At 37.3% G+C, this 21,174-nt stretch overlaps 1 protein-coding gene across 2 annotated transcripts in view; it reads right to left on the reverse strand.

Annotated features, from left to right (window-relative positions):
• Positions 1–21,174, reverse strand: part of PCSK5 (proprotein convertase subtilisin/kexin type 5) — a 256,873-nt gene that overhangs the window by 96,815 nt on the left and 138,884 nt on the right. For both annotated transcript variants that reach the window (XM_084504938.1, XM_084504939.1), the window contains exons 9-10: positions 19,076–19,176; positions 4,871–4,974 (exon numbers count right to left, since the gene is read on the reverse strand). In XM_084504938.1, coding sequence (XP_084361064.1) covers positions 4,871–4,974; positions 19,076–19,176 — 205 coding nt within the window. The remainder of the gene's footprint in view (positions 1–4,870; positions 4,975–19,075; positions 19,177–21,174) is intronic.

A 21,174-nucleotide genomic window follows, 5' to 3' on the forward strand; every position in this document is an offset into this window, starting at 1 on the left:
GAAAATATCAGCTTTATCTTTTGAAAGATTAAAAAAACAAACAAACAAACAAGAAATCATTAGTTTAGCTTGCATAGGATATAGTCTTCTTCATTCCTACAAAGTAAGACCAATGCAGTTTCATGTGTTTGTTGCCAATTGCCAAACTACCCCAAACTGGGCTCTTACAGCAGCCAAACTCAAAGCCCATGTTCTGCATGCTCCATGCACCATATGTATGGGTGTTATGGCTGCGTAGGAGTTGATATTGGCTATTAATGCTGTATGTAAATGTCAGCTGGCAGCTGTAAGACTGAAGGCCTTTTGATAGACGAACAGCTTCAATTGGTTGACATACCAGCTCGTGAAATGCTTTCTGTTTTTCGAAGTCTTAAGCCAGTTTCTAACAATGATTTGAAAACATAATTAAAAAAAAATATTTAAAATATGTAGCAGGGTATTTATGAATAGCTTGTCTTCTCTGAAATATGCATACTGTTGTGAATACTTTCTCACACATATCTGAATTTCAGCTTGGTTACTCATCACCCTACAACAATTTAAATCTGGCCAGTCATAGGAACACAGATAGACTCATCTTTTCCTCATTCACAGAACTGGTAGTGCCCTGCTCACAACAAGAATGATGACTAGTTTTATTAAAATTTATAATTAAACAATTATATTGGAAGTCCATAAACCTTTAAGTGACCACTTCTTTCCTAAAGCAGCAGAAACTTTGGTCAATCTAAATGGATGAGACTTATCTCTGCTAGAGTCTGTCACTCCCTGGCACAGGAGATAACTCAGTTTCTGTAGGAGAGTAACTCCACTAGGCTGGAGAATGGCCCAAAATGAAAAAAAAAAAAAAAGGGTCTAGAGTTTTGATTTTCCTTTATATTTCAGTAGCATTTTATTTCACTGTACTGAAATGTTATTATCCATACTTCAGAGCCAAGAAGAGTGAAGGATGTTCTCTAAAAATCTCTCTGCAAATTAGTGCTATTCCTTCACTCCAAATGGTCTTTTTCCCCAGAGACAGTATTTGACAGTATTTGGAGCTTTGCTTATATATAAAGAACTGTTCGGATGATTTGATCATTGTTCATAGAATTGCAGTGTTTCATTCTGTATCTTTCAACGTAGAGACAAGTTGGCATTAACATAGCATTCCCTTTTTATGAATGCATTTTTGTGCTCTGTTGTTGACCAAACAATAGACACAACAAGGAGCCTTTGCATATCGATCTGCCATAGCAAAACCAGACCAACTATTTTGGTATCTTCACAAAAACAGATATTCTCTCTTTTTTTTTTTTTTTTCCATATACATATACTAATACAGTTAATTAACTGTATTAGTTATAAAAATTAAATCTGATTTTGAAGTGAAATGGACCATTATGTGTCTCTATCTAGTGACAAATATTACATACAACTGACTAGACCAGAGAATATTCCAAAGTAAGTATCCAAGTGTTTCTTCTTGAGACTGTTAGGTAATAGGTTCCTGAGTAAAGATGCATGCATGCTGGCAGCAAAACAATAATAAAAAAAAATACCAAGAAAAAATTCTTACACATTTCTGGCTTAATTCAATTGACATGCATTTAATGAATGCTGTTTACTTGCCAGAAAACTAAACAAATAATGGGCATTGCTTTAACAAATCAACAGGCTGGCTCAAGTGCTTTTCATGAATTAATCTTTCTCTTTATGAATGTAAGATATAAAAAACAAGAAATCTTGCAACCAATAATGATTGCTCCTTCTGTGTGTTCTGCAATGGAGAAACACTGCAAAGGACTACAGCGAGGGACAGTGTTGCCATGCAGCCCAGCAAAACAGCCCACTGAAAAGCATGCTGACCCACTTTCAACTACCAGCTCTTGCTGACCCTTTGTTGAGAGAGAGGTTCTTCCAAGTTTTTGTTGTTTTTACCCTTTCTGATCTTCTTTCTAAAGGAGCACGCCAGTCCCTCTCTTTCTTTTCATTTTTTTTTCTTTATTTTCCAGATGCATAGAAGAAAGGCAGATTGTTTCTTGTGACTGCCTTTGCTTTAGTTAATTTAGGAAAAATCTTCCACCCCTTCTCTTGTTAAGAACATGCCCTGGAAGAAATATGGATCTTGCCATCAACAAAATTATGATACAATTCCTTAAGGAACTCAGTCTGATCAGAGTAATTCATCTATGAAAAACCATACTATAATTGTTACTCTTGGCAACAGTGAAGGATAATAGTGTAATATTATACTAAATATTGCCACGTGCAATAGTAAAAAAACTGTTCTAGCCTTGCCAGCAGCGGTGTGCAAACCCCCTTTTGAGTTCAGGTTTGGATGTTGTGATTTAATCTAAATCTTTTTCTTCTCCTTCTTCCAAAAGCAACAGAGGTTTAAAGAGAGCTGGATTTTATTGGAACCATTTGCTCAGCCTAAGTTGCCAAAATAATTTAGTTAAAACTAGTGCTTTTATTTGGGTTAAAGTTGATTTCTGAGCTCCACAGAGGTCGAGGCACTTAGTTTGTCTTCCTCTTTTTCAATTTCACCATGGAGTCTACAGCAGAGCTCTGCCAGGTCAAGTTGTATTTCCCGAGTCCCAGTCACCCATTTGAGGTTATCTATGTTCATGATTCTGCAAAAGTGGAGCAGATAACTTTTTCAGCCCTTTTCCTCACAATTTATCTGCTACAATACATAGAAAAATGTGTGGATCCAAGGATTCTGAGTAAGCAGGCACTAGTAGTGTAAGAGTGCAAGCCCTGCTGCCAGTGCTGCTACTGCTGGTGCATTAGTGTGACTTCTCCTTAGCTAATGAGTGACAGCTGCTGTGAAATGCCTTACAGGGTATTTGGCTTTCCTGGGCAACAAGTGGAAAAATACAAAAATATAGATTTTTGGAAGTGAGCTGGGGGAAAAAACACTCTATTTTATGCTACTTGAAAAGCATTGTTTGAATTTCAGATAGTTCCAACAAAATGATAATACAGTCACAAAGTCTTGCCAAAACTTTTTAAATCCTGGGATACGTTTCACAATAACAAATACTGCAATGTTATTGCAATTAAGGAAGTATCTATTTCTCACTATATGTGTTTCTGCATGTGGGCATGAGCTTGTTGTAAATGGGACAAAAGCAGGCTCTTGAACGTCAGAACCTTTGCATGGTGAGGGGGCTGGGGTCAAATACGCATTTCTAAAACTATCCTCTGTAGTTAGAGTCTGGTTTGGATCCAAAAATGAAAGCTTTTTTTTTCTTTTTTTTTTTTTTTGGTTCCTATTCAGTTGCAGAAGAAATGTCATAGGTCAGAATGATATATTAAGGATGCTCTATGGTAGCAGTGACTTGTTCTGGAATAGATTAATGCTAGGGTTCAGTTTTAAAGTGAAACCAGGGTAAAGATTTGATGGTTCTTGTTTATTAATTTTTTATTTATTTATTTATTTATTTATTTATTTTCCCTCAGGAGATCCTAGCACAAAACAGTTCAAATCTCAAGACTTCTACTCATCTTAAAAGAAGTACTGCTATCTTGGATGGAATTCTCATAAAAAAGAAACAGAAATAAGCCCGTCTGGTTGTTGTTGTTGTTGTTTTTAAAGCAATCCAGACTGAATGCAGTAGGGATTTAGTGAATGGAAATCAGAAGCCAATGCATGTTGAAATACAACATTGGATGGATTAAAAGGCCAGTTTTAATCCATCTTGCAAATGTGTTTATTATTTAGTTGATCAACTGAAAAAGCCAGTCCTATTCTCAACTACATCAAAAGAAGAGTGGCCAGCAGGTCAAAAGAGACAATTCTCCACCTCTATAACACTATTTTGAGACCTTACCTGGGTGCATACAGCTGTGGGACTCCCAGCATAAGAAAGACATAGACTTGCAAGAGCAGGTCCAGAGGAGGGGCACAAAGATGATCAAAGAGATGGAGAACATCTCCTATGAAGAGACACTCAGAGGGCTGGGGTTGTTCAGCTGGAGAAAAGAAGGCTCCAAGGGTATCCAATAGTGCCACTTATAGGGGGACTGTGGGAAAGATTGTGAAGGATTCTACCAGGGTGTGTAGTGATGGGACAAACTAAAAGAAAGCTTCAGAGTTGATGAAATGAAAGAATTCTTTACTGTGAGGATGGTTAGATAATGGAACAGGTTGCCCAGAGAAGCTGTAGATGCCCTATCCCTGGAAATGTTTGAGGCCAGGTTGGATGGGGCTTTGAGCAACCTGATCTAGTGGGAGGTGTCCCTGCCCATGGCAGGGGAGATTGGAACTAGATGATCTTTAAAGGTGCCTTCCAGCCCAAACCATTCTATAATTCTATGATTCTACAGTTCTATGATTCTGTGATTGAGTGTGATTTCTCCAGTTACAAATACTAATAGTTCTGCATTTGATATTATCCTAAATCAGATAAAATTTTAAATATAAAGAATGTAGAATGAATAATATAAATCAGAAACTTAAAAATAGTGTTTCACCATTTTTAATCAGATCATTTAATGTTATTTTGCCATTTTAAAATTGTAAACATTCTTAAATGAGAACACGGTCTGCATCCAGTAACTTCTGTAGCTTCACTTTATTTTATCTGAATGCAGTCTATATGAGGAAAATTTTTAAAACACCTGATTTACTAGATTTTCTCTTAGCAGTGCACAAAATAGGGCTGAAAGGGACAAATAGGATCTGGCCAATGTATTTTGTAGCTGCCATTTTTTATTTTAGTAATTTTAAGAGCTTTCCTTTATAAAAAGAAGACAGTACCCCTAAGCTTAAGCCTGTAAAGTCTGAAAGCTATGCACAACACAACAAATTACTTGAAATTGGTTGTTCTTCATAAATGCCAAATAAGATGTTGTCTCTGATGGCAAACAAGAAAGTTCTCACCCTTATACCCAGCTGCATTGGTTTTCCAGTCGTTAGCATTCAGATGTCCTGCACGAGAAGTCCTGACAATAATATGCTGTATGTCTCTCCATGTCAGAAATGGACTAGAAAAAAGGGAAAACATAAAGTCACAGATTAGATATATTTTATTAGAATGGAGGAATACGAGTCACAAAAGCAAAAAAATATCCAAAACCAAAACAACCCTCACTTCTATTCCCTGCTCTCCTTTTCTCCATTCAAAATAGCATTTCCTAATCTTACTGAATTACTACACGAAATTATTTATACAGCTAGGAGGCTTCCATGAAGCAGACTATAAAGATATATGATACTCCATTGCACAAACTTCTAGTGTTTTGCTAAGTAAGGGAAGATGATGGAGTACATTTCACCCAGACTTAATTTGTATGACCGCCAACCACCACTGTACGTTGTTATGTTGGCTCACTGAAAAGCTTTACTAAATCTTAATAACTGTGTGCTCAAGCTGTCAGTTTCCTTAGACTTGCAGCTCTGACTGAAACTATTTCACATGCTCTGTTGTTATTCATTTGACTGTTCATTTGATTGTTCATTTGTTATTTGCCTGGCCTTGGGTACAAGGAGCCTCAGCGAGGCTCCTTGGGTACACTTCACAAACAAACAGCACAGTCTCTAAATAGTTATAGAGCAAGTACCTGATGACACAGAGTTGTATTCTTTTTACACGCTTCTAATAACCTGACCACTGCAATGGTGAAAGGAGATGCCATTTGCATTCTTATTATGAAACTAATATCTATTTATCTAATATCCACTTATCTTGTAAGAAATCTATAGGGAATGTAGTGTTCTTGTTGCTTTTAGATACACCCCATGGAGTATTTCTTATCTTAGGAGATCATTTAAAAGAGCATGGGCATCATAGGGGTATTTTTTATTTCTTCTCATTTCTGTTTTTATCTCAGACATAATAAGAATAGTATTCCATTTAAAAACATGGTTAAGTGGAGAGAATGAAAAAGTGAGTAATTAAGTAAAGAAGAGAGAGAAAGTACTGTAGGACAGAATACTAGTCAAGTATCATTCTCGGAGAATCATTATTTACCCTTACTCATTGGCACAACTCCATTCAGTTGTAATAATGAAGACAAACCAGAATGAAGTTCTGGTGAAGACCCAGTACTGGCTGTCTACAATGTCCAGCACTAGGCAGTCATTGAAAACCTGAGAAACCTCAGTTCCTTAACACATGCTCTGTGTTTTTCTGACCAAGAAGTAACCTGGCCTGGCAGACAAGTGACTTATTCTCAGCATTTATATTTAAGGCTTGATGAGGAACGCTTGTGCTCTGCTTGCACTTGCAGGTAGAGGCTAGAAAAAAGGAATGGTCAAATGAGTGTGGGAAAGCTCAACCCATGAGAGATGGTGAGTGGGTCACTTTTTGGGGTAGGTAGGACATTCCTATCACATGGAGTTACCATATATTTTTATACCAACACATAGTTGAATTCCTAGAAATTTCAAAGACAGATTTCTTCAGAAAGCAGACAGAGTAACAACAAATATGCAGAAATATTTGATTGTTCTGTATTGAAATACACAGAAAAATCTCACTCAACTCTCCATCTGAGGTACATAAATAAATGTTGTGTGGGTTGTCATACCATTCACAGTGTTTCACATATTCCAGTACTTGTTATCTCAAAATAATACTCTTTTCAAAATACTTGAGTAATCAATGCAGTATGGCACTTAACTATAGAAGTAGAAACCTGCTTATCATGTGAGCTGAACTCAAGCTATTAAGAAGCAATCAGTGAATACACGTGATAATCTATTAAAAAATGTGTACTTAATTTTCAACCAAACTGCATCGATTTAGGTTTTCAGGTGATATATTTCAGCTTCAACAAGCTGTACCGTTAGCAGAAGGTAGTAGGGAAACACAAGTTATTGCAAACCTGCAGCATACTTGTCTATAGAAAAGCTAGCGCCTATCCTATCCACATACAGACATATATTGGTATGTACTAACTACTGAGAGTTCACCATTCTGGGTAGAACTACTGAAAATGAAAATCAATTACCTTTCAGAACCATGGTCCATAACTCTGTATAACAGATAAAAACTTGGGATGTGAAGGCCATTCACTCACATAGAACTCGTTCTTACACATTCTAAGTTCCAACAGTCTTATAATTCATAAACCTGAAAACAAGTTGAAATTGCCTAAAAATGTGAAAATTCTTTTATTCAAAGTTGTAAGGAATAATTCAAAGACAGGCACAAAATCCTATTACAGGACATTTCCCAGTGTGTGTGTGTAAACCATGGGTATGCTGATGTAATCTAGCATCTTTCTGCTTACAGCAGGGACACCACAGTATTTTTCTAGAGTCAACACAGAAAGTCATTTTTATGCTTGCTATTAAAAGAAGAAAGAGATGGAATAATCTAAAGATGGATGATCATTTTTAAGTGAATCTCTTATTGACTGTAGACAGATTTTTCTGTAATTTCTTCAAAGCTGTATTAATTCATCATCATTTAAGTTCTCTCTTATTTATTTATTTATACAGGACACAAGTGTATTCCTGTGCTTAAATTATTCTGTTGTTTTTAAGAACAGCTGATGCATTCACTAAAACATTAATATGCTCACAGATGCAGGTTTTTTTTATTTTTTTTTTTAAGTAGAATTTCTCACGATAGACAGTTGGACTAGATGGATGTAGTTGTTTATTCAGCTGAACTGGTAAGAATGAATGCAAAGAAAAAAGAGTTATGGAATGTAATGAGCATTCAGGGTTTGTAAGATAGGGTATGCTTGGACAGTCACGTAACATGCTTCAAGAAAAAGAATCAATATGATTTTGTACCAGCTCAGGAATTTCACTAGGAGGCTGTGTAAAGTCTTAGAAAAACATGTTTCAGGCCGTCAGGAAGACCTCCAGGAATCCCACGAGCTGCATTCTTTATAATCTGGAATCTAAACAATCTGTTTTTCCATAAAGCAAACTGTCCATGCTACTGGTGAAAAATAAGGCACTAAAATACTGCTCTCAACTTTAAAAGGAGATAAAGCACCCTCAGCTGATTATTTAAAGAGGAATAGTGAAGCTAGTGATGGTGTATCCATCTATCTTCAGACAAACAATTTGAGGCTACAGTGGACTTCACTTGATGACATTAACCTTCCATAAATTGGAATTGCTTGTTCAGTCAGAAAATAAGATTATGTCTTAAAATTATGGTTTCCTTTTAAAAACATAAATCATGGAAAATCTCGAAAACTGAGCCATCCACTGCTGAATCTACATAATCACGTAACCATAAAAAGTTATGTAACATTTTCTGTGGCAGAAAACCTGTGACCAAAGTTCCAACTTCCAGGACACAGTAAGATACATAGCCAAATCAGTCTGTCTGTTGTACAACTTCCACATAATTTGATTACTGTAAAAGTCATAAAATTTTATGTTTTCTTCTCAGTGAATGACATTTTGGGCATATGTATATCAAAGAGATTTAACAGCATAAGAACAATATTCAAATCAATTTCTGTAACATACTACAGAACCTTCACTATACTAAAAATTGAGCTATTACCAGTTAGAAATTTTTTCTCTACAATAGACACCTCATTTGAAACAATATAGGTCTGCAATTGTTTGACCTTTTTTTTTTTTTTTTTTTTTTCAGAATCTTCAACAAAAAGAAAAAGGAAGAAAGAAATTGGAATGATGTCAAAATAGCAGTTCATTTGGAGAAAGAAGAGGGATTATTTTATTTTATTTTATTTTATTTTATTTTATTTTATTTTATTTTATTTTATTTTATTTTATTTTATTTTAATTTATTTTTTAGACAAGACAGTCTAGCAGCCAATTTTGAAGCATCTGGAAAAATCACAGATTTTTCAAAAATTGAAGATAAGTGAGTAAACAGTTGTTTGCTGGCGACGTGGGCCCCAGATCCAGACAATATGTCACGAATGTTAATAGATTTACCATTTGATTTATTTAATAAGAATTAATGACTAAATATCTTGAAATGAACAAATGCATGAAAGAGAACAGTACTAACTCTGCTTGATAGTGGACTGATTTCAAAAACTGGTCTATTTCCTTCCAGAAAAAAAAATAAAATCTTGTCTCATCTGAAATTGCCTTGGGATTACACATACCAGACAATACTCAAACTCAAACCAGAATAAGCAGAAGTGAGAACAATTACATACAAAAGTACTTGTACAGCAGCCAAAAAATAATGAATGTTGTGTCCTTAACCGACTATTTATACTCTAAGGTACAGCCCTTTTCTTTCAAGCTTCTCAAAATGTTTATAAAACAAGGCAAATGGAAAAAAATGAAACAGGACACTATAAAACAGGACAGTATAATGTAATATAATCACATTATATTACAGTAATATTAATTTGAGATTTAACTGTATCTTTAAACAGGAACAAATATCCTATTCAAACTGCTTAGAAATAGTAGGTCATCATTTTTAGACAAATTTGATTTCTTTATTCCAAAAGTAGTCTCCCTAGTGACAAAATCTTGGAAAAAAGTAAAATATCCAGGCTCTATCTTTTTGCATAATGACACAGTGCCAAAAATAACAGTTAAGAATAAATAATTAGTGCAAGAGAGTAATTAGTAAAAATATCACTCGATATAATGCTGATAGAAATTAGGTGAAGATGCTGTTTGCCTTTTTAGCAATATGATAGGGTTAGCAAGATGAATAACGATTGCTGTATTATCTGGATACCCAGTACCCTGAGCTGGTGGAAGGGGATGGGGAACAGGATGTGGCCCTCATTATCCATGAAGAACTGGTTGGTGACCTGCTACGGCACTTAGATGTGCACAAGTCGATGGGGCCGGATGGGATCCACCCAAGGGTACTGAGGGAACTGGCAGAGGAGCTGGCCAAGCCACTGTGCATCATTTATCAACAGTCCTGGCTATCGGGGGAGGTCCCAATCGACTGGCGGCTAGCAAACGTGACGCCCATCTACAAGAAGGGCCGGAGGGCAGACCCGGGAAACTACAGGCCTGTCAGTTTGACCTCAGTGCCAGGAAAGCTCATGGAGCAGATCCTCCTGAGAGTCATCATGCAGCACTTGAAGGGGAAGCAGGCGATCAGGCCCAGTCAGCATGGGTTTATGAAAGGCAGGTCATGCCTGACGAACCTGATCTCCTTCTATGACAGAGTGACGCGCTGGGTGGATGAGGGAAAGGCTGTGGATGTGGTCTACCTTGACTTCAGCAAGGCTTTTGACACTGTTTCCCACAGCATTCTCCTCAAGAAACTGGCTGCTCTTGGCTTGGACTGGCGCACGCTTCGTTGGGTTAGAAACTGGCTGGATAGCCGGGCCCAAAGAGTCGTGGTGAATGGAGCCAAGTCCAGTTGGAGGCCAGTCACTAGTGGCGTCCCCCAGGGCTCGGTGCTGGGGCCGGTCCTCTTTAATATCTTCATCGATGATCTGGACGAGGGCATCGAGTGCACCCTCAGTAAGTTTGCAGATGACACCAAGTTAGGTGCGTGTGTCGATCTGCTTGAGGGTAGGAAAGCTCTGCAGGAGGATCTGGATAGGCTGCACCGATGGGCTAAGGTCAACTGCATGAAGTTCAACAAGGCCAAGTGCCGGGTCCTGCACCTGGGGCGCAATAACCCCAAGCAGAGCTACAGACTGGGAGAGGAATGGTTGGAAAGCTGCCAGGCAGAGAAGGACCTGGGAGTGATGGTTGATAGTTGGCTGAATATGAGCCAGCAGTGTGCTCAGGTGGCCAAGAAGGCCAACGGCATCCTGGCTTGTATTAGGAACAGCGTGACCAGCAGGGCCAGGGAGGTGATCGTCCCCCTGTACTCAGCTCTGGTGAGGCCGCACCTCGAGTACTGTGTTCAGTTTTGGGCCCCTCGCTACAAGAAGGACATCGAGGTGCTTGAGCGGCTGCAGAGAAGGGCGACGAAGCTGGTGAGGGGCCTGGAGAACAAGTCCTACGAGGAGCGGCTGAGGGAGCTGGGCTTGTTCAGCCTGGAGAAGAGGAGGCTCAGGGGTGACCTTATCGCTCTCTATAGGTACCTCAAGGGAGGCTGTAGCGAGGTGGGGGTTGGCCTGTTATCCCACGTGCCTGGTGACAGGACGAGGGGGAATGGGTTTAAGTTGAGCCAGGGGAGTTTTAGGTTAGATGTTAGGAAGAACTTCTTCGCTGAAAGGGTTGTGAGGCACTGGAACAGGCTGCCCAGGGAAGTGGTGGAGTCACCATCCCTGGAAGTCTTCAAAAGACGTTTAGATGTAGAGCTTAGGGATATGGTTTAGTGGAGGGCTGTTAGCGTTAGGTTGGAGGTTGGACTCGATGACCTTGAGGTCTCTTCCAACCTAGGAAATTCTGTGATTCTGTGATTCTGTGATTAATAACCTGAATTTTGAACATGACACAGGTGTCCCATCCAGATAAGATATTTCTTGCCAAAACAGCAGAGGCTTAGGTGAATTGTTGGAAGAGTACAATACATTTATTTTAATCATTATTATTTCCAAAGAATCAAGGAAAACAAACAAACAAACAAAACAAACAAACAAAAACAATGTATCATGGGGTAGATTAAGAAAAATGATCATCTTTCAGTTTATAGGTATCAAATAACCTTTTTTGGAAATCTTCGCTATGACAGAACAGACATAGGTAATTACTGCTATAAACCACCCAAAAATGAGTCTCTGTGCCCTAGACATCTTGTAGGAAATCAGTAGGAAATAATTTTCATCATGGATATTTGCATAATGCCAGGCTTAAGGGCCTTATGATAAATCTATAAACAAAACATAAGAAATACTTTCCTTGTTTATTCACACATTACCATTACTTAAAAATCAGCCAAATTGTCCCATGATATCTACAACCCTATTACCTGTCCTAATGACTTCTATTTATAGCCCCTTGGACAGGAATATTAGCTGTGGTAATGGGAATCATTCCTCTTTCCCAGGTCACACAAAGTGTGAGTGTGAAGATGCCAGCTGCAACACAGAATTTTAAGATGGATGAGACATGAAGACTGTCTCTAATTGTGGTGCTTATCCTGTGCTTAGGTGTCTAAATGGTGTACACCATAACCATTTAATTCCTGAAAATTGGAAGGTGAAAAACGTGGAGCTCAGTTTTAACAATCCAGTTGCACATACACAGGACACACAAAATGCATGCTTTGGACATGTCTGACACTCCCAGGGGTTCTAATTACCGTGTATTCTCTAAATAATTCATTAAGTGTCTGCTAGAAGAGAAAAGGTGTTTCATGTGTTTGATGATCAGCATGTAGCTCTTTCCCTGTAAATATATATATAAATTTTCTGCTCTAGTGGTCTTTTCCTTATCTGACCTGGTAAATCAACATTTGTTGAATCAGTATATCAAACAAAACTGTCTTTTACTTGGTTGCTGTGAAGTTAACTGTCACTTCTCTGCTTACAGCTGCTTTCTGGGTATCAGAATGGCCTATCAAATATTTATAATTTCTCCTACTAATTTCTGATTCACATTTAGTTTCATCCAATGAAATCCCTTTGAAAGAAAGCCAGAACAAATTCAAGCCTGGCTAAAGATGAGACTCCCTTAAAATACACATATGCCTGGCATACACAACAGATCTCTGTATAAAGCAATGCGCAGTTACTGAAATTTCGGGAAATATCTTTTCAGGGTCAAAATTGCTGTCGGGAAATGCCTTTTCAGGGTCAAAATTGCTGTCAGTAGCCCCTTACACTAAATGTCATATTCCTCCTCTTTTTCCATCAATACCTTAACTTAAGCACTGGACAAAGAAGAACAGAGCATGTCTGAAAACTAAATGCTGACTAAAAGTCATTAAAAACACATAATTTAAACCAACTGCATTCTGAAGTGTCCTAACATTTGCCAAATTTTATTGTTGAAAGACACACTGGATCTATCCATTTCAACAGCAACTATCTTCAGTAATTTTAAATATATTAAACTTAAATTATTAAATATATTTAATAAACTTAAGTTTATTAAATATAATAAACTTAAATATCTCATGCTCCCAAGTCCTACATGAGAAGGTTTCCATTTAAAGCTAAAGCTTTTTTGAAGATATTTTCAAAGTAGGGGCATTTGACTTCACAAGATCATCTTTACCTGTTTATGTCTGGCTTTAAAACATTCACTTGCTATTAGTGCAGCATCTTCACAGTTTCAGAGAGTATCACATTTCTACCAGATAGAGAAAAGTGCTAACTAGAAAACAACCAATGGCCCAACTGTAAGGTTGATAATGATCACTTTCTGAGAAGAAATCTCTTAAGACTGCAGGAAGACTGTAATCTAGCAAACCTGTTCTTCTTCCATCTTCCATGTTTTCCTTTTGCTGTAAGGACACAGGCAGGGAAAAACAGAAGGGCTCCCTGCTCTCAGGATCAGTATCTGGATGGCCATTAGCAGCCTGAAGAGCAACTTCAGAGACAACCCTAAGCTGAGGCTGGGGAACACTTAGCAAAATAAGAAACTACAGGGAACAGAACTGCCAAACTCTTAAAACAGAGAGCATGCCAGCTGAGATTTTTCAAAAGCTTATAAAAGCAAAAGGCATTGCCTTGGCACCAGAACAATGGCTATCCACTTGGTCTATTTCTAGCTGTCGCTGCAAAGTGTAGACAGTGGAACTCAATGAAAAATTTAAAAACAATCACAAACACTTTTGCTTTAACATTGACTCAGTTTGAGAAATGTCTGGATGGAATTTTCTTAAAACTTTTTCTAAAGAAAGTTACACGGAAAAATTCAGACCAAACAATTATTCTTTGGCAAAGTTATATGTAACTGAAAACAGGGCCTTAAAATGGCAAACTCTGGGCAACCTGAACTCAGGAAAATACTTCCAATTCAACCTGTACATAATAACTAGAATTGCAGAAGTGGCACATGTGGTTAAAGCTCAAGAGAAACACAGGTTCTAACCACAGCATTTATTTTAGTTTACATTTTTCAAATACTTCGCTATTAAGAGCATTACTTTACATTTACTCCAAAAAAGCAAAGATTCACAAAAAGATTTCTAACTTACACACTCAAACATTCCCTTTTATAATAGTCAGTTAGTCAAAGAAGCTAAAGCGGACAGACTTAAATGATAACTTCTTCTCTTACATGGGAATCCTACATACAGGTCACTTGACAGTACTTCTACAGTTCGCCTCAACTGTCAGAATCACCTCTAGCCTCTGACTATAGTTATGAACAAAGTCCTCATAACTTTGATGACACAGAAACACGTTCTATCTACCCAGAACTGCCTTCTCGAGATATTATATTGCTTTTCTCCTTTGCTGATGTGGTCTGAAAGAAAATTAATGAATATGGGAAGTACTGCAAGTATCTGATCAGTTGTCAGAAATCCAAAGGCTCTTTCTCTGGCACTCCTGAATGCTGCAATGTGAACTCCATTTTCTTTTCATCTTAGTGATTACACTCAGTTTTACCTTACTTTCAGAAGAATGAAGTGCAGTGTCACTTCTCTGAATTAATCAGTGGTATCAATTCACTGAAAATCTTTATCTTTTACCAACCCTGCCTTGTTCTAGCCTTAGCTTCATATAACTAAAGACAAATGAAATATATAGGTTATATGAAGAGAACAATGGGAGAAGGCACAGAATCTCTCCAGATCTATGCCACTGAGAAAATGTAGCAGATTAATACTTGCATTTCAGGTGCAATTTCTTACTCACATAACTGCAGTTTATTTATCATGTACCAGAAAACATGTATTGGCTTTTAGGCAGTGGTACATTCAGTTTACTTGGAGATGTATAATGGTTTGTTCTTTAGCAGTGCTGAAACTACATGTATTGTTTTATTATTATTATTTGGCTTTTCCACAGGACCATGGCACAATCCCCACTGGAATCAATGTGTCATATTAAACCTCAAATTCAGACGTTTCTTCAGTGAGAGAGAGTAATTCTGATATCAACAGTAGATGGTACTATGCAACACAAATAGTTTATATCATAGGATCACAGAATCATAGAATCAAAGAATGGCTTTGGTTGGAAGGGACCTTGAAGATCATCTAGGTCCAACTCCTCTGCCATGGACATGGATGACACCCACAAGATCAGATTGCCCAGGGCCCCATCCAACCTGGCCCCATCCAACACTCCAGGGATGGGGCATCCACAGTTTCTTTTGGCAACCTGTTCCAGTGCCTCACCACCCTCTGAGTGAAGAATTTCTTCCTAACATTTAATTTAAATCTCCACTCTTTTAGTTTAAGACCATTCCCCCTTGTTCTGTCATTATCTACCCAAGTAAAGTGTCTCTCCATCCTTTTTATAAGACCCCTGTAAGTATTGAAAGACCTCAGTCCCTAGAGCCTTGTCTTCCCAAGGCTGAACATGTCCAGCTCTCTCAGTCTTTATTCATAGGAGAGGTGCTCCAGCTCTCTGATCATCTTTGTAGTCCTCCTCTGGACCCACTCTAACAGGTCGACATCTTTCTTGTGTTGGGGGCCCCAAACCTGGACACAGCTGGGACCTCATGAGGGCAGAGTAGAAGGTGACAATCACCTCCATCAACCTGCTAATCACGCCTCTGTTTAAGCAGCTCAGGATACAGACCAGGATGCTTGACTTCTGGCTCACGTTGAGCTTTTTGTCCACTAGAACCCTCAAGTCTTTCTCTGAAGGTCTGCTCTCAATGAGTTCTTCTCTCGGTCTGTCCTTATGTCTGAGACTGCCCCAACACAGGTGCAGCACTTTGGACTTGGCTTTGTTGAAACACACGCAGTTCACGGGGGCCCAATTCTCCAGCCTGTCCAGGTAATTTTTAGTAATAAGATTGCTACCACTGTTGACTAAATCTGTTATGCTTTAGACCCCTAATTGCTCATTTACAACGAGAAAAAATTAGCATTACATACTGACTAGGAATTGCAATATAAAAGTAAGCACTTATTCATTGAGCCTGAACAGGATACTAGAAACACTGGAAATTGATCAGATAAAAGAAATGCCATAAGAAAACTGTAGAGAAACATAAGAAAATCATAGAATATAAGGATTAAGAGAGAACTTTCTTTGTGTGACAGTTACTGCATACCCGAGTTTCTGCATTATGACCTTGAGGATTCCAAGCAAACACTCTCAAATTCAGTTATACTTTTCTGGTTCCTGCATGAAAACGTGCCACTTCATACTCAAATACTGGACCAACAATGCAATTCATAAATAAGCAGGCCACCCTCCCAAAACCGTTTGTTGCCAGGATCTCAGGAGCAGATTTCAGTTGGAAAAGCCAACTACGTGGATTGTTCAGATCAGTAAGCAGGTAAGAAGTCCTCCATCAGCTATTTGCCAATACTTCCATATGGGGCTTATCAAAGAAAGCAAGTGGCAGGTTGGAGCAGAAATCTGCCTTGCTCATTTTCCATTGGTTTAATATACCTTTGCGTGTGAGCTGAAGCAACTTCTTGGCTGATCTAGCTCATATCGAGGCCAGACTAGTGCTCTAGTTGACTCCTGACGTCTCTCAGGAACAAAACTTGGCTTCTGGGAAAAAAACGACCTCGTAGGCTTAAAAATATAGTTTGTGGTGTTTTCCAGCACAAAATGGAATAAAACTATACATTATTACAGACATATTCAAGAAGTGTTCAGAACTAAGTGCTCCAATTTTTGAACAGCTTGCTGTATGAAGAGCATAATTAACCTTGCAAAACCCCTTTTCAACTAATCTTTTTTAAAAAATCTCATAGAAACACTTGTGCTTTTAACACAGGCTCTAACATGGAATTTGAGGAAGAAGCTATGTAAATGAAAGTTATCTATATGCAGACGAGTCCCAGTAAGCCCTTATGCTAAGGTACAGTATCATGTGCCCTTTCCATGGTACATATTTAAAAAATATTGGAGAAAATGCTAAAAATGGATTTGGAAATTCTTTTTCCATATTTTCCTTTATTTTTCTTCCACCAGTTCCTAGCATTTACTTAGAATCACCTAAATCTGCAGATATCAGAGGAGAGAAATACAACCCTAATCTTAAAATCAGAGAAATAAATAAAAATCAGCATTCAGAAACTGCTTAAAATTCTCTGTGTAGATTTCATAGAAACAAATCCCAGACATTAAAACTGAATATATTATGACATGATCTTCTTGCAGTAATAAAGGCATTATTTCACAATCTATAGCTTCACAAAACTAAATGTTCCCCCACTCCTAGACATGAATTCAGTTTATTTTATGGGAGAAAATATAATGAAAACTGGAAATAAACAGCACCCCTGCCCCTGCCCCCTACTTCTCCCTGTCCCCGCCCCCCCTTTTTTTTTTCACTTCTTACTGGTGATTGCATTTAAAAAAATTAGTTGTTAAGTACTCATGTGAGAGAAAGTTAGTGAATTTTCCACAAATGTAGAAACTAAATGTAGAAAAAAGATTTATACATTTTATTCTATTATTAATACATATCCCTTGCATTTAGTCAAATACACAGGCTAAGATTTGGAAATAGGAATCTGAAAGAAGGCAAAACACATTTTCACCCTGATTCTCATTAGCACCATGCAGCAGAGTACTCCAAATACAAAAAGTGGCTAGGATTTTCATTCACTGGCACATTTTGTCTTCATCACCACACATGAAACCACTATACATTCTTGCCTTTGTTCCTAATGTACCTGTTCTCATAGCAATTACTGACTCGGGAAAAAGAAAAATTATGGTCCATAGAGGGTAACATGGATTTCTCTTTGATATCATCACCAAAGTACGCATTCTATAGAAAAAAAGTAGTGCAAAGTGCAAGCTTCTCAGTGTGTTAGGACACCATAACAAAAAATAGCTCAATTTTAGGTATTACATACTATAATTCCTTGTGACTTTCAATTACAACGATGATTTGTTAGAAAATGCACACAAAATATCATGTAAAATACAAATTGAGAATTACAAGGAATGTTCATTTGTTAAGAAGTAATTATAAAAGCTTTCAGCAGAATGGATTTTTCATGCATGCAATTTTAAATGCATGTGCAGATTGTTTAGAAAAAATAATAAGGATTTTAAAATGGAATAGGAAGAGATTGAAAATAATGTTGTTGGTTTTTTGTTTCTTTGTTTTGTTTTTCTGAATTAACAACATAAAGTTGACTTTTCAAAATAGCTTTGTTTCTAACGATTGAATTAAGAAAATCTAATTATAATGATACAAGTGCTACACTAAAGATTATATCAGGTTTTCAATTACAAACTCTTATTTTCATGACTATAACTCAACAGTGCAAAAGTATTCCATGCTGAGTATTGGCCCATGGTTTCTTCCAAAAAGCAACATTAAAAATGGAAACATAATCCTGCTGCTACGAATTACATGTAATTTGAAATGACCACTGTACTCATATTTTTTACTGCTTTGAAAGCAACTGATTGCCCGCGAAAGAAACTGTTTTTCCTTAGAATTTAATAGAATCAGTCTCATGGCACTTAGAACCATTTGATTTCAAGCATGATTTGTGGTGGAACATTACACCTGAGACCTGGAAATATTATCCAAGGGAGTCCCAATAGCACAAAAGGTTTTGAAACATAGAGATTTTGAGATTTCTACCTGATAAATCTCCAGTCTCTTGGCTTTTCCATAAAGCACATTAAAGATACATATTACAGACAGACTTTTTTTTCTTTTTTCTTTTTTTCAGCATGCAGAGGTTAAGAATTTTTATTTTCCTATGATATTAATTTATGCACCTTGTAGTTTAGCACAGCAATGATACTTTCCTTGCTGTTTAAGAATGGACACTGCTAAAAGGAATCTGATCAATGCAGAAGGTGAGCTACAGGGGCCTGCAGAGTACAGTGGACCTGGACAGCAGAGTGAGCGTACTGTAAGGCATTGTGAGGATACCAAAGGTCGTTCAGTGGAAACTACCTGCATTCAACACCATTTCAACACCCTTTGTAGTCTGCCATTGCTTCCATGGTGTTAGCTTTCTGGCATGTGAAATGAGCATGCTGATCGTTTCTGCTGTTGGAAAGGTACTGCGAATTACTACAACAGAGTTTCTAAAGCACTTTGAGATCCCTAGATAAAGGTGCTGAGAAAGATCAATCTGTATGTTTTTTGTTTGTTTGTTTGTTTGTTTAATTTTTTTTTTTCAGAGTATAACTCAGATCTTACTTTGCTTCCAGTGCCAGTGCAATGATGCCTGCAGCCATAGGTGCAGAGGCTGAGGTTCCAGTATGGCTGTCTGTGCAACGCTGCCTCAGGTCTGTGGTGATCTGGAAGAAATTGAATGTGTGAAATTTAGAACATAGCTTCAGAAATCAGAACAGATTTAATTTGCTAAAATGAGTTGTATGTATGTGGAAGGTATTTCCTTCTTTCACTGCAAGGAAAAAGAATGTTTTCTGAATACATGACCTTAGATGTCTACATTCTAATCTGACAATTTGAGCTTGAAGTCCTTTGTGAACTTGGAGAACTGTTACTGTATTGCACTGAAAATGTAAGTTAGTATCCTTTTTTTTTTTTTTTTTTTTTTTTTTTTTTTTTTTTTTTTTTTTTTTTTTTCCCCACAGCATGATCAACAGAAAGACATGCAAATTAGAAAAACGCCGAGGGTTTTATAACAGAACAATTAGAACTCTGCCCTTCTTTGTACCTATAGAACACTTCCCATCCAAGAATCTCAAAGTGCTTTATAAACAGGACTGAACCAAAGCTCACAGTCCTATCACAGTGTGGTTATGCCTGTTTTAGAGACTACAAAACCGAGGTATGGAGATGTTGTCTGGGTTGCTTGAAGTCACACTGGAAGTATGTGATAGAATAGTATACCGTTCTGCTCATGTAAAGTACTATGTTTAACCCATGGTCTGTTTTTTTCATGATATATGCAATAATTCACATGAAATTAAGCAGTAATTCATCTGAAAGTCCCGATGTAATCACAAATTAGAACCAGAGACCACCAGCAAATTAATTATTTGCAGCTTTAAATTGTTATATATTGCTCAATTATCTGCTGCTACATACTTTTGTATGCAATCTAAGTGGTTGTATTAAGTTACAATGTGCAATAGCAACCAAAGAGATAGAGTTGCTTACTTAGCGTTGGGATGTTCCCATCTTGTAATAAAATTTAGACAGGTTATTATCTGTAAGATAATAAATCACACATAAAAATGTGTTTATTCTAAAGCTACTTCTTTCAAGCAATATTATTCTAAAGTGATTCTGATCTACACTCTTCTTTCTGAAGAAAAAGTTCCTAGGAAAAATAAGTCAGTAGAAATAAGAAATCACTACTACCTAGCAGAAGATCAAGCAGAATCCACGTGGAATTTAAACTGTTTGCTAGTGGACAGCAGTCCACAGCACAGAAACTTCCATGAAGGCAGCAAAGCCTGTGAGGCCAAAACTTATTCTCAGCAATTCAGTTGATCCTTGAGATTCAATCACAAATAAAGTATCTGCCTGAGGGGCAAAGAAGAAGTTGCTCACACAGCTTCTTACCCAAGTATACAGAAATCTTGTGTCTCCATTTCATTTAATTCCCTAGCATCATACTTTATTTGTAACATGGATGTGTACAAAGACGAGTGAAGTAAAGGATGAAAATATCACAAAGAAGTACATGGCATGTAAAACTGCCTGTCTAGTTTTGACACTGGAAGATATGTCAGGAAAAAGACAGCCATGTTCCATCTGGGCACAATAAAGCAATTATATGTAGAAGGTATAGGTTTCACATATTTGCGTTAGAAATAATCAGTGGTATATATATTACACAATACACAATATACAACAAGGCTGCTGAAAGTTTTCATGATGTGTAAACATATACAAGCTAACACAAAACTTACAGTAGAAAAGAAGCTAGCAGAACCTAGGCATCATTGCTAAAAGCAAGCAGTGAGCAAGTGAAACAAAATGGAAGGTTTTAGAAATGGCAAAAGAAGGATTAAATCATTTATAATGTCATATCCTTAAATCAGTGAACTTACCAAAGGCCAGATTCAAGAATAATGAAGTCTAGAAAGAACCTCTTTTGCCCTATTGATGTCTTTCATAAATGCATACCCATTCTTTTTAAATAATTTCTTGTATCTATTCAGCTAAAAGCTGAATCCCATAAATGGAATGTTCTTACCATTTCTTTATCTCTTGCCTTCCTTCCTATTGATTGTGCATTAACTTAAACAATGAAAATTAATTGCACTCAAAAAACCTGAATGCATGCAAATTCCATAAATGCCATAAAAGATGAAATTGCA

Source organism: Aythya ferina (genome assembly GCF_964211825.1).
Source record: "Aythya ferina genome assembly, chromosome: Z".
Lineage (NCBI taxonomy): Eukaryota > Metazoa > Chordata > Aves > Anseriformes > Anatidae > Aythya > Aythya ferina.